At 39.9% G+C, this 13,042-nt stretch overlaps 1 protein-coding gene across 1 annotated transcript in view; it reads right to left on the bottom strand.

The window, feature by feature from the left end:
* Positions 1-412: 412 nt before the first annotated feature.
* Positions 413-13,042, bottom strand: part of LOC106171372 (uncharacterized) — a 28,985-nt gene continuing 16,355 nt past the window's right edge. The window contains exons 2-5 of the mRNA XM_013551687.3: positions 10,131-10,402; positions 8,511-9,555; positions 7,007-7,145; positions 413-6,720 (exon numbers count right to left, since the gene is read on the bottom strand). Of these exons, the coding sequence (XP_013407141.3) occupies positions 1,434-6,720; positions 7,007-7,145; positions 8,511-9,555; positions 10,131-10,402 (6,743 nt within the window). The 3' untranslated portion in view covers positions 413-1,433. The remainder of the gene's footprint in view (positions 6,721-7,006; positions 7,146-8,510; positions 9,556-10,130; positions 10,403-13,042) is intronic.

Raw genomic sequence — 13,042 nt, 5'->3', positions numbered from 1 at the left:
ATGCAAATTTTTTTACCATAATTTTAAAGTTCCAAATTCAGAAATATACTACACTTTGCTAGCACTCACTTGAGGGTTGTACTTTCTTTGTCTTTTTACTTTGCATTGTGCTAATGAAACTAATTGTAGCAATTTTATTCTCTATAAATATGTAAGAAAGGTCCCTTCAAGAAAAGCAATTGGCTAGGATTCTGAAGTAAAATGCAAAAGAGACAGTTTTCAAATTATCTAAATTAAAAATGACTACAGTTAGTTAATTTCCCTTGAAAGAAAAAAAATAAAATTTTTGACTTTGACTGGTACTAAATTGATAAGAATTTTTATAAACTTCATGTTGGTGGTAAATGTTTTTACCAACGTTATTACCATTCTAAAGAAAGTCTATGTAAATACTGAACAACATAAGATAATATGTGTGACAGTATTTTTCTTTATTGTTTGTGATCAGTGGTAATGTACAGTATCAGCATTCAGTAACAACTACCTTATTAAGGCTTTGTATATACAGAAAACTATTGTATGAAGTCCAGCAGTTCAAGGCACTAGAGTGGCATGCCTAAATGAACAAACAACCATGGTATATAAACACTACCTGTACATGTATACAAGGTCATTTTTATCTTGAGATAAAAACAGCTAACCACTAAAATCTTGTAAATTGTTATTCACACTGATTTTATAATAATATTAATTTGTCTAATTATAAATGTCTTACAGTTTAACCTTTGGTGACACAAAAGTGAGATCAGTTAAAGAGTGGTAGAGATATGTTTACATATATAGTACAAACATAAAATATTTACAAATAAAAAATGAAAGGTAATTTAATTCCTTATCCATGTGTTGTTATACAGGTAAATAAACAAATGAAAATGCTAAACAAAGCATGATAAAGCAAATATCAACACTTAAAAGTATGATCAGTAGTTAAATTATATATTTCCATTGGAAATATTTTCTCAGATAAAATACAGGTAAAATTAAAATTTTAAGCATGAGTCTGTTGAAAATTTCAACTGGTCTTGTCTAACAAGCACTTTGCAAATCACCATTTGTTTTAAAAAAAACCTAGCTCTATTGCACTCTAACAGCTTGCAACCATTTTATACAAATTTTACCTATAAAATGTATAACACTACTGTAAATGAAATACTGACAATGACTCTGAAATCTCTTAAAATATTAATTCACATAGTAACTACTTTTGGCTAAGAGTAATAAAATAACTTCAAAATAACTTAAAATTGATATGTGAAGTACATGTGTGCTTGGATCAAATTTTCAAGGTTATGAATGAGACAAAATGGTGTCCATCTTAGGCAAAACACTGCATAATTTTTTTTAATATGACACCAGCGACATTTTTTTTCTGTCAAATTGCTGGGGAGACAAATGCCATTAAAAAACTAACTTTTAAACATTATTTAGGAACTTCATACACAAGTGTGTATCACTCCTCTCTCATCTTGTGCAACCTCAATCCCATCTGTTCCAATTTTCAAGTTAATGTCATCAATAAGAGACAATACAGCCAGTTCATTCAGAGAGCCAGACGATTTGCGGAATTCACTGCGGGTTTCCATGGGAAGTCTCTCACTGCTCTTTGCCCAGGTTTGTCTCCTCATCTGCACCAACTGCCCACTCTGTTTGGCCATAAGTTTTGCAGCCCCCCTCAAGGGTACCCCAGCACTGCTGGTTTTCTGGGCCGTGTGTGACTGGATGACATCGGGATAGTGTAGCTTTTCCTTTGGTGACACTTTGGGTTGCTGTTTTTGCAGCTGATTTGATATTATAGTAGGAGGAGAGTTTTGTTCTGTAGGCTGAACATAACTTATCTGATTCCTCCTTGGACTCGGGGGTGCTTGCTTCACATGGTTATGAGCATCACCTTGACCTTGGGTTGGATGTGTCACCTGATTCTGAACATAGCCTTGACCTTGGAAATGAATTTGCATTTGACCATGATCTTTGGAGACATGTGTCAGATGATTTTGTACAGGACGTTGATTGCCAGAAACTTGTGTGGCATGTGTTGGTATGGATGCTGGCAAAGTAGCAGAAGAATAATTTGACTGCGGCCTTACAATTACTTGTGATGAATCCTTTACAAACCCCGCAGATTTTCTGTCCACACTTCCATAATGACTAGGGTGTGCAGGAGCTGCACCTTGCAGTCTGCTATCTTGTTGGCTCACAGATCTATTGAGCATAACATTTTGCTGTGGTCCATTCTGTGATTGATACTGCACAGAAGTAGAGGTAGGACCATTTAGTTGAGCTGGCCTTCCTACATGACTGGTATTTTGCCATGCACCATACTGTGAATTGTGGATAGTGGTAGGGCCATTGACTGAGTCAGGTCTTCCTATATTATTGGCATTCTGCTGTGATGGTTGCTGTGGGGACATTTGAGTTACATGTCCTGGGCCATTAAGTTGAGCTGGCTTCCCTACTGCCTGCCTAATCTCCTTGATGGACACCATGTGCCTTTGTGAAGAATTAGTAGAAACATGACTGCTGACACTGGATTCTCCATCAGACATGTCTTCTTGATGAACATGAAGAGCCTGGGCAGCAGAAATGTGACTACATCTCTGTAGCTGCTGAGACAACAACTGCTTAAAGCTTTCCACAGACTTTGAGTCTTGCTGTTCATACTGGGGAGTACTTGGCACAGAAGATGACCTGGTATTTTGTTGACTCTGATTTGAAGACCCAGATGGGCTAGGGGTTGCCCTCATTGGTGGAGGGGGTCTACTATAATGTTGGGATGGACTAGGGGTTGTTCTCACAGGGAAAGCTGGTTTATTGCTGCCAGATGGACTGGAGACACTTCTCATAGGTGGCGCTGGTTTTGACCGCCCCGGCATAACAAGACTAACTGGTCTCTGTGCTTTATTTTCTTCGCGTGGGAATGTGGAAGACTCTCCATGGAAACTGGCCCTAGCTCTGTTCTGAGATGCACTGGATACTCTCTGGTTTTGTGGCTCCTTTGGAGAAACATGTAAATTCCTAGTGTTATTTGGTAAAATTTGACCAGGTGCATGTGGAAAGTTTTGTCCAAGATTGTCTTTACTGGCTGTTATCTGATTTTGAGGACCATTATGAGAGGAAATCCTCTGTGATTGACCAGGATTGTCTGTCACTTTGGGAGACATCCTTGGCCAACTCTCAGTGCCACTCATATATTCATAATCAGGGTTGCTTCGCCTGACTGCAGTTGTGTTAATGGACTTAACAGGAACAACCCCACTAGCTACAATAGCATGCACACCAACAGGTTGCTGTGCGCGCCTGATGTTTGCATAGATTGGTTCCCTGATCAGTTTAATAGAGGAAGGGGCTGCAGTGCTTGGGGAAGTTCTACTGCTTGATTGTGCACCAGTAAAGTTGGCATATATAGGCTCCCTGATGGCAGTTGAAGAAGTGGGCAGAGTTGCATAGTTGGAGTTTCTTTGCATGTTGCCACTTTCAGCCACCTGTCCTGCATTGTTACTAGGGGCCTGGATCAGGCTTACCCTGGCTTGTTTTCTGTCTAAAGAATTAGTAGGGGTGCTGCCTGTACCAACATACTCATATCCATACCCTTCCCAACTTGATCTAGATCCTGTTCTACTGGATGCTCCATTTCCATCTCCTCTCACTCTTGGCTTCACTACAATTGTAGGCATGTACTTTGGCGGCAGAGGGGGTGGGACTTCTTCCCCAGGGGTGACAGAAGTGGTGGGTGTGTCACCTGGTGATCTCCCTGTAGAAGCAGTCCCATAGGCACTTGTCCGTGAACCTGTAGAATTTGACCTGGTGAGAGACCCAGAGGAACCTCCTGGGGAAACCAGTCTTCCAGCTGACACCCCTGGGCTGACCAGCCGGCCAGTGGAACCCCTTTGCGCAATGATCCTTCGGTCAAGAGAACCAGTTGGAGTGACCTGACCACTCCCCGTGGGTGTAGTAGCTGGGGACATGCTGTAAGAACTCAGTCCACTGGCAGGACGCCCCTCTCTTGTTAGAGTTCCATATGGGGTGCTTGGGTTACTATTACTGGGTGTGCTTAAAGGACTCATGGATCCACTGAACAAGCCACTGGAGTGGGAGCTAGCATTACTGGTATATGAATACCTTGACAATGACCCAGTGGATGAATATGTTGAGCTTCGATTGGATGAAACAACAGTTGGTGACATCACCACATAATTTGCTGATGGACTAGGCACTTGTCTTGCTGAGACTACAGAATCTGGGCTTTCAAAGGAATCCTGATATTGCTGCACTGGTGAAGCTGTGGGTGTTCTATCTGGTGATACTATTGTGGAATAGGAACCATTACTTGTGGTACGAATCTTAACTGGTGAACCTGTAGGGGTCTGATCAGGACTGACAACAACCTGTTTCTCAAAAGAGTTATAAACATGGTGATTCTCAATCACTGTAGCACTTCCTGCTGGTGACTCTTGATATGGAAGCTCTAAAGGCCATGGAAGACAATTTATATTACTGTTTCTGTTTCCCTCTTGAGGTAAGGGAGGCAAGGGCTTCTTGGTCCTGTCTGAATCATCATCAAAGGTGCTCCCTTGTTTCAAAAATGTCTTTGGTGGCCTTGGAGGGGCCTTATTTTTGTTGGGCGTAATTTGAATCTCGGCTTCATAAATGCTGGTTCCAGGAGCAAAGTTGATGACTTTCATAGGCTTTGGAGGCTGTTCAGCATTGCTAGTGCTGGTTGTTGGTGCTGTAGCTGTGGTCTTTGTCTGTTTCAGTATGCCCTGGATGCTGGGTTTCTCTGGTTCTGGAAATCTTCTTTCCCACACTGGTGATGGTGCTGTGGTGACAGAGAGCGGTGCTGTTTTAGCCACAGGTGGTGCTGTTGTGGCAGGTGTAGTCCCACTTGTGGTGTTTGGGAGCACAGTGACATCCAGGCTGTCACAGCTTGTGTCTGGTGTTGCTGGGACACGCTGAAGTACATGGACGCTGCTCTCTGGCTCAGTAACTACACTGTATTTCTCCTTAATACCAGCACTAGCAGAAACACCTCCATTAGCATTAACAGAAACTGAATTGAAAGGTCGAAAATCTGGCTGTGTGTGTGCCATGCTTATGTCAGGACTGTCTCCGTGTCCCATGGACTCATCGTCACTAGGAACTGGGGTGACAGAGCACCAGGATGGGTACAAGGATGAACTAAATGAGGTCTTGTTCACAAGTCTGTTGTAGGTAGAATCATTATCAATGTCTTCATTGAATGAGAAAGAGGACATGCTGGACACCTCACTCCAGTCTTGTTCTGTGACATCAAACTTGACATAAGTGTCCACCTCTCCTAGCTTCATGGATTTGTCGAAGTCCTGGACATCTGCAGGGTCACCCTCACTGGAGTCAGTCTCACTGTCTGCTGTCAATCTCATAGAGTTGATCATCTTGGCAGAAGTTTCCTTCTTATTACCACTGACAAGATCAGCAATTTTATCCTTGACCTCTCTCAGCTTTGCCTCCACACGACTTGTTGTGGTGGCGCCACTGGCATTGCTGGTAGTGCTCTGAAGGCTGGCTCGCCTCTTTTCAGAGTCTGTGTTATCCAAGGAAACTTGGCGCTGGACTGGTAATGCATTTGGATGGAGGTCAGGGTTGAGCATGACAGGTTCTGAGGCACTGTGTGGAATGTGTGACTTGGGTAGATAAGGAGGATCCATTTTATCTGGTTTCTGAGTCTGTAAAGTTGTGGTTCTTGTTGGCGGAGGTGGTGGCGTTTTCTTTTGCTGCTTAGGTTGCTGTTGTACAGGTTCTTTTCTATTTAGATCACCACCATCATCTTCAACAGGAGGGGTTGGAACTGGAGAAGCATGTGCCTTTTGCCACATGGCCACTTTTTCTATGGCTTCTTTTGTGCTAATGCTACCTTTCTTATCTGCTGATTCGATTTGTTTCTCAGCAGGAGGAGGTACATAAATCACACTGTCAATACTTCTAAAACTTGTGATACTCCAGTTGCTGTAAGTAGACAGTCTGTTCAATTCTTTCCTCTGTTTTTCAGAAAGGTCCTCTTCATCTATGAGAGATTCAAACTTTGAGTTGTTTAAGTAGGAACTGAGGCTTCTAGTGAGCCCACAGTCTGTGTGGAAAGACGTGTAAAAACCATCATCATCCATAGAGTGCACTGATCCCAACTCATCGTCGAAGTTTGTACCTAGGTTTTCTAGTACGTTGTCCAATGCATCGTGCATGTTAACATTTTCTCTAGTCAGCTGCGAAATACTGAGTCCCTCTGAGCTTACAGATGAGGAATCAGTGTAGGATAACCTCCTGGGGTCAGAGCTCAGTGAAGACCCAGTGCTGGCCTGAGACAGGCGGCGAAAGTCTGGCTGCATCAATCGACGATAGTCAGGATGTACATAACCCTTTTCATCTGGTTTTAGCTCAGCAGAGTCTGCTGCTGCTACTGTTGGTTTGAATGGAGAGTTTGGTTCACTTTTCATTTTGGATTTCTTTCTCTCCAGACTAGCAAGCCAAGCATCTGTGTCCATATAGGTGAAGTCTGAACCATCGTTTTCGTCCTCTGGTTTAACAATATTTTCCTCATTCTCATTGTTTTCATCAGTGCTTGGTTTAGGTATTTCCTCTGCTGGAGTAACAAGTACTTCAGGTGTATTGTCTGTTGTACACTGATTTGAGTTCTCTTCTTCTTGTTTTCGCTTTTCCTCTTTTTCTTCTTCCTCTGCTGCTTTTTCCTCTCTGTAAAAGAAAGCAAAACATCATTAAACCATTCAGTCCATAGTTTTTAAATACTAAATGCGACATCTTAAGTAGCTTAAAGACTTCTTGAAATTATTCATAAATAAATGAATTAATTAATGGTCATGAATAAATAAAATTAAAAACAAATAATATCCTTCTTATCTGATATTTTCTTCCCATTCAGTTTACCATTAGCTTATGTTAATGTGGTTACGTCTTTCAGGCAGACTTTATATAATCAAATACATGTAACAATGGTTTTTTTTCTGCTCTCACCACTCACCCGTCAGTTTCTTGTGCTGTGGGAAGATGGTCCACAGTCAGTGACACAGCGGAATCTCTCTCAGTACTGTGGTGGAAGGGCCTAGCATAGTCTGAGTCCAGGGAATGGCGGGCACTGTTACTGCTACCACTCCAGTTACCTAGAAATAAAAAAATTTGAAATGAGATATAAACTTACACAAGGTTTGGATGTATTCATGTACAAAAATAGTACTCATTCAATCAAATAATCACAGTACTATTTAGTTCAATAAAATTTGTCAAATCCAAAACTGGTACTGCAACAATTGACCTGTAACCAAGCCAGGGCAAGCACAACACACAAGCTCCCTCATACATTAATAAGCCCCAGTCATGGAACTATATTTCCCCAGAACCTAAAACATACTGAGCAAAACTGAGCAACTGCATCTAGTTAGATTTGTCACTGTCAAAATAAAATCACATAATGTCATTTGGCGAGAAGAGAGAAGACCATAAACTATGTGCACCATCTGTTAAAGGTCTGTTGTCATTCCTACTGCCTAATACAGGCAGTCATTAACTACCGCATGGCACACCTTTAAGTGTACATCTTCCAAACCAAAAGTGAACTTTCCTTATGTCACTCTAACTTAAAGTTGGTATCAGGAAACATTTGATTAGGTATATATATAAAATAGCTATCTTTTTTAAAGGAATTTTAAAATTTAGAAACAAATATTGTGCTTCACAGGATAATGTTGGGTCACAGCACTATTTCAGTGACAAGTAATTAGAAAGAAATCAAGCTTAACAGCCTATAGGTTACAACATGTTACAACTTTATGGCATTTGCACCTGGGTAAGTTACCAGACTGATCAGCCAAAACTACCATTAAAAGTTTGCATAATGCATCATCAATAACCAGTTAACAAACATTACTAGTTGTTAACACTGATCACATTGGACCTGATATTGAGGGCTGCAGGTCTTTGCCTTTAATAACATGTAAACAGCATTCTAAAGCAAAATAATAATTATACTAACATACCCTGTATTTATGGGAGATTTTCACTCAACTGTTTACGCTGACAACATTTTCATTATAGAACCTTAATGTCATTTCTGCCCATTGCAATGAAACATTGAAGTGGTTCAGGTATTGTCTGGTGGTCATAATTATCAGCTTAACTATGAGAGGCATTTTCAGCATTTAAGCTTACCATGTACAAATTTCATATAAAATCTGCTACAGCAGTAGTGACATACATAACAGTAATATGAATAATAAATCGTTCCACCTGCTAAGCAAACAATGTAATGACCAATATCCAATCCACTGAGAAATATTTATCTATGTATGTATGTATTGGGGATGATTGCATGGTAGTTCAACAGTTCTTTTTTGCTCTTCACTTCAACTTTAAGTTCAACTTATTAATGTAAAACTACTACTATGTTCTTAAGGGACTTAGCTGTATAACAGTATAAGTCCATGGTCAAAAACTTCCTGGTGCAGCTGTTACAGCTGACTGATACCCACCTGATGAAGACTGTCGGTCCTCTTTGTTCTTCTTATTTCTGTTCTCCCTAAGCTGCACAGATGCCAGGCTCTCTGCTGGGGGCATGGGGTAACCACGCCTACTGTACACTGCAGCCAAACTCTGCAAGGAGCACTTGAGATCTTCTGTTGATTTTGACCCAGATCCCACACTTGACATTGTCCTCATGTCAAGGTCACTTGGTTCTGGGCTACGAATAGGGTCAAGTTCATCCAGGACTTCTTCTGATTTGGGACGGACTCTTGAGGAAGCAAGCCATGCTTTTCCACGGCCTGCAAATGAGACAGACCTCGTGAGCGAGGAAAAACTGCTGTGTTCAGCTTTTGTCTTTTTAACGTTCAGTCTACTGTCAGACAGTGTTCGCACAAGTGGCATGGCAACCTTATATGGAGGTTTCTCCTCTGGAGCAACTGCCTTTTTCCTTGACATCCGAGGCAGAGAGTTGCAACGTCTTATAGAGGCATATAATGCATTATCATGTCTTCTCAACCTGAAACGCCGATCCACTGCACCAACAAATTCTGCAGTCTCAGCTTCAAGGAATATCCATGGGCTTTGGTGCAGATGACGATGAGTTTCAAAGTCAGTTGTCTTTGGTCTGTCACGAGCATTGTTCCTCAGTTTTTCATGATTCTTTGTTCTGAAGAGACTAAGTTCTTTGGCAATATGTCCTGGAATTCCCGTTAGAGTCTGTCTTCTCTTACGTTTCTGTTCCATAGGTTTGACATCAGGATCAAACTGTTCTACAGTTGCCTCTGTGTCAAGGCTCTCAAAGTCTATATGGTGCAGAGACTGCCTGAAAGCACACATGCGATTGAAGCTTGTCCCTGCAGTGTCAACTTCGACAATGCAGAGTGAAGGCTGTGACTTGCACATTCGCCTCAGCGCCTCTTCTGGAGTAGGGAGAGGGATTTCATCAGTGAGAGGCTGGTAGTCCAAAGCGTCCATAACTTCCATTGACTTGGGACGATTGTTGCGCAGCCGCAGTAACTTTCTGGTGACTTTGTGGAACTTGTGCTTAGGAGGCTAGAAACAGAGCAATACTACACTGGTTAACAAGTAGGGCAAAAAGTACAAGAAAGAATACATATACTGCTGTGCATAGCTAATAAACAAAATACTCTTCTGTTAGTTACTATTTACATTCTGTGTTAAAACTACATTCACTTTTTAACACTATGTACAGTTCTGAATTAAAACTACACTTTTAAGTAAGCACTGTGTGACAATATGTTCTTCAAGTCCTTTCAACTATCAAAACCAGAGTGTTACTTCTCTTGGGTAATACCTAACTAACATCAATTTCAAGAGCAGAAAATATAGAAACCACCCTAGTGAAGAAGTAGTCACTGTGTTGGAAAGTGTGTACCAGCCTTAAACCCTTTACCATTACAATATGACAGTAAATGAAACGTAGAGGTATAACAGGTTTTAAACCTGGTTGTGGTGCCAAAGCATTTGTTTGAGTGAATCAGGTGGAATAATACAATGTACCAGGTGTGATAATTCAAAGTGGGGTGTGTGATGATTCAATGTGGTGGGTGTGATAACAAAGTGTGTTGGGTGTAATAAACTCCATGTGCTGGGTATGATAGCTCTACCTTAAGTTCCTCCAAGTCAATATGAGGATCTCTCTGAGGGTAGTCCTCCTTGGTGAACACAGGAGAGAGGAAGAACAATCCTCGTGCAGTCTTCCCATCTTGACGCACATGGTCCAGCTTACGAATGGTGATCTCGGGGTTGAGGTTAGCACTATCATATAAGTTACGAATGCATGCTGGCCTTGTATCCCGGACAAATAGGTCACAGTCGTAGCCATTGTGGAGATGAAAATGTTCGATTATTCCATTCACCGTTTTCAAATCACTTTCAGCTAGAAATAAAAAAGATTATCTTTTAATACTTCATATTCTGCTCGGAGCTCAATAATTTGGTTATAAAAAAGTCAAGATTTCTCTTTTACTTAATTATGAAATCATGTGAAATTTAAAAAATATAACCAAATAAAAAAATTCATAAATAACATTATATATCAAAATGTACTTCAAAGTGTGTTTGATCTCATGATTGCATTCATGACTTTATTGATCAGCTTCAATGCCTAAAACATTAAATCGAAAAGCTAACCATCATTGCTTGTGCCATAATCCAGTGAAATACTACCTATGAATAGCATTTAGGTAATTAAAACTGAATTACTGGAGGCCATTAGAAGTATGCTAATAATGCCATAATGCACCATTAAAAAACAGAAATCTCAATAAAACGCACATGAGCCAGAGTGGCAAAGGCAATGATTGTCAACACTTGACATTTTGAAAAACATGTGCCTAAGAAACAATATGGGAATCTGAATATCAAGAAGGTTTATTTAATGCACAGTCTAAGGCATCAATTTTAGAATGCTTAAATTTAAACAGATATGTTTAGCCTTTTACTCGCATTGGAATTAACATGTATTTCTCACACCCAGATCTTAATTAAAGTCTCTTGCATGTTAATCGTGACATGCATGACATGAACACTGCACATGCGTCTTCATTTTCCTTTAATGGATGTCAATTACCACATACATTATTCTAAAACAGCCAATATCAGTGATAATGGGTGATATAATAGCTGCTCTTAGTGTCCAGATAATAAGAAATGCCCGCACGCAATATTCTAATACCAAGGCTGTGGATGCTTGACACACACTTAACACAGGGTTTAGAGATAATAAGAGATACACACTATCTTCTTAACAACCTCTGTCTGATACTGCTGCTAAGCAGACTAATGAGACTCATGAAAATAGTAGGTTCTGTTATCACGTATGATTATTTGACACATTAATTTTCTTTTGCTCAGTCAGGATTCATTTTCCTTGTGTAAAAGACACAAGAATATTGAAATTATTCTTAATTTAAGTCAGAAAATTAAATGCAATTTATTTAAATGAAAGAAAACAGTTATCCCCCATAATTAATATCACACATGGCTAAATGTAACCCATTTAAAATGTAGGGAAAAAAGATATATGTGACTCAGCAACCTTCAATTTCTAAATTCCTTCAATGTCAAGCTTCCTCTCTTTACTTGGCTCTGTAACACATTACAATACTTCAGTCTATCTATGAAGTTATTCCAATTCATTCATAAATCCCCAGACCAGACCAGACAGGGAGAGAAATGCTGACATAACCCCCTGGTTCCTATAGTAGAGTGTATGACTCAGGGCCCAGTAATTTAGGGCATCAAGATAACATTGATGGCACAAACTGAGTGGCAAATGTGACATAAAAAGGAATAAAATGTGAAGCTTAGAACATGGTGGAGAGCTTGCATGATGTGATACAATAAAGTGGAATAATAGAGAGATAGCACGGGCATGAGTGTTTGGTACTTGGGAGCACATGAATGAAAAGATCATTTTCTGCTCATATTTCAAAACAAGGAAAGAGATTTTTTTCATTCTCAATTTTCACAGTCAGCAAAAAGAATATTTTATTGCTATCTTTTACAGCATGAATGCAAGACGTGTTCTTCTCACTTTTCAAAGCATGGACTTTTTTTCAATTCTCATTTCTTACATACCGGAAATTACCTTCCTCATTTGTCAAAGCAAGAAAAAAGCTATATTTACCTTCTGGTAAACAAACTATTTTTCTTGTCAGTTTGTACAGCAGTGATAAAGAGATGTGTTTTCAACTAAGTGTTCCATTATTAGAGTACTAGAATGTTACAAATTTTTCTCCTTTTTCAGCACATGAAACTATTTCACTAGCTGGAGGCATCTTTTTAATCACAGCACATGAAAAAAATGTCCCCCCTTACATATTAGTTGCGTTCCAACAACAGCATGATCTCACTTTAAATCTAGGTGGATAAAGTCATCAAAAAGAGAAAACTGTCACTAACTCTCAATGACAGCAGAAAGATGTCACCTTGTTCTTCACAGTATGGTGGGTGACAGCATATGGACATCCCTTTTAAGTACCCTGACAGGACAATGCTGCCCTTGTCAACCTGTATAGGACCTGGCCAGCAACCCTCTAATTTCACGTCAATGTTAACTTCTTAATAATCCACAAATTACAACATGATTCCCCAGGCTTCACATTTTCATTATAGTCTACTGTCTGTGACAAGCTTAAACATCAATCCCTTTGCAGAGTGGATTTAAAGCAATTTGTTCTGAGACATCAGAAGAGTGCCAGCCTGAAATATGGAGACAGACCAGTAAGGCTGGATCCACCCTAAAGGTCTTCTTAAACTGGTCAGAGATCTCTTGAGAGACACTCTAAATAAAGTTAAAAAGGTGATTTCAATTTTTGAATCACTTTTAACTGTCAGCTAGCCCGGATGGAAGGCTGTATCTACCCTTGGCAGGCTAGTACTTGATAAAACTTACCCGTGTTGGTCTTTTATATGCTACAACTGCAGATTTACTAAATCTCTTAAGGCTCTATATTTCAAGGAATCTGATTTTTTGTGTAAGATTTTGAGAAATTTGGCAAATCAAAACCTTGCT

Source organism: Lingula anatina, chromosome 1 (assembly GCF_051362555.1).
Source record: "Lingula anatina isolate TDL-2025a chromosome 1, LinAna3.0, whole genome shotgun sequence".
NCBI classification, from domain to species: Eukaryota; Metazoa; Brachiopoda; class Lingulata; order Lingulida; family Lingulidae; genus Lingula; species Lingula anatina.
Note: the sequence above shows the minus strand (reverse complement) of the source record. Positions and strands in the feature narration are given on the sequence as shown.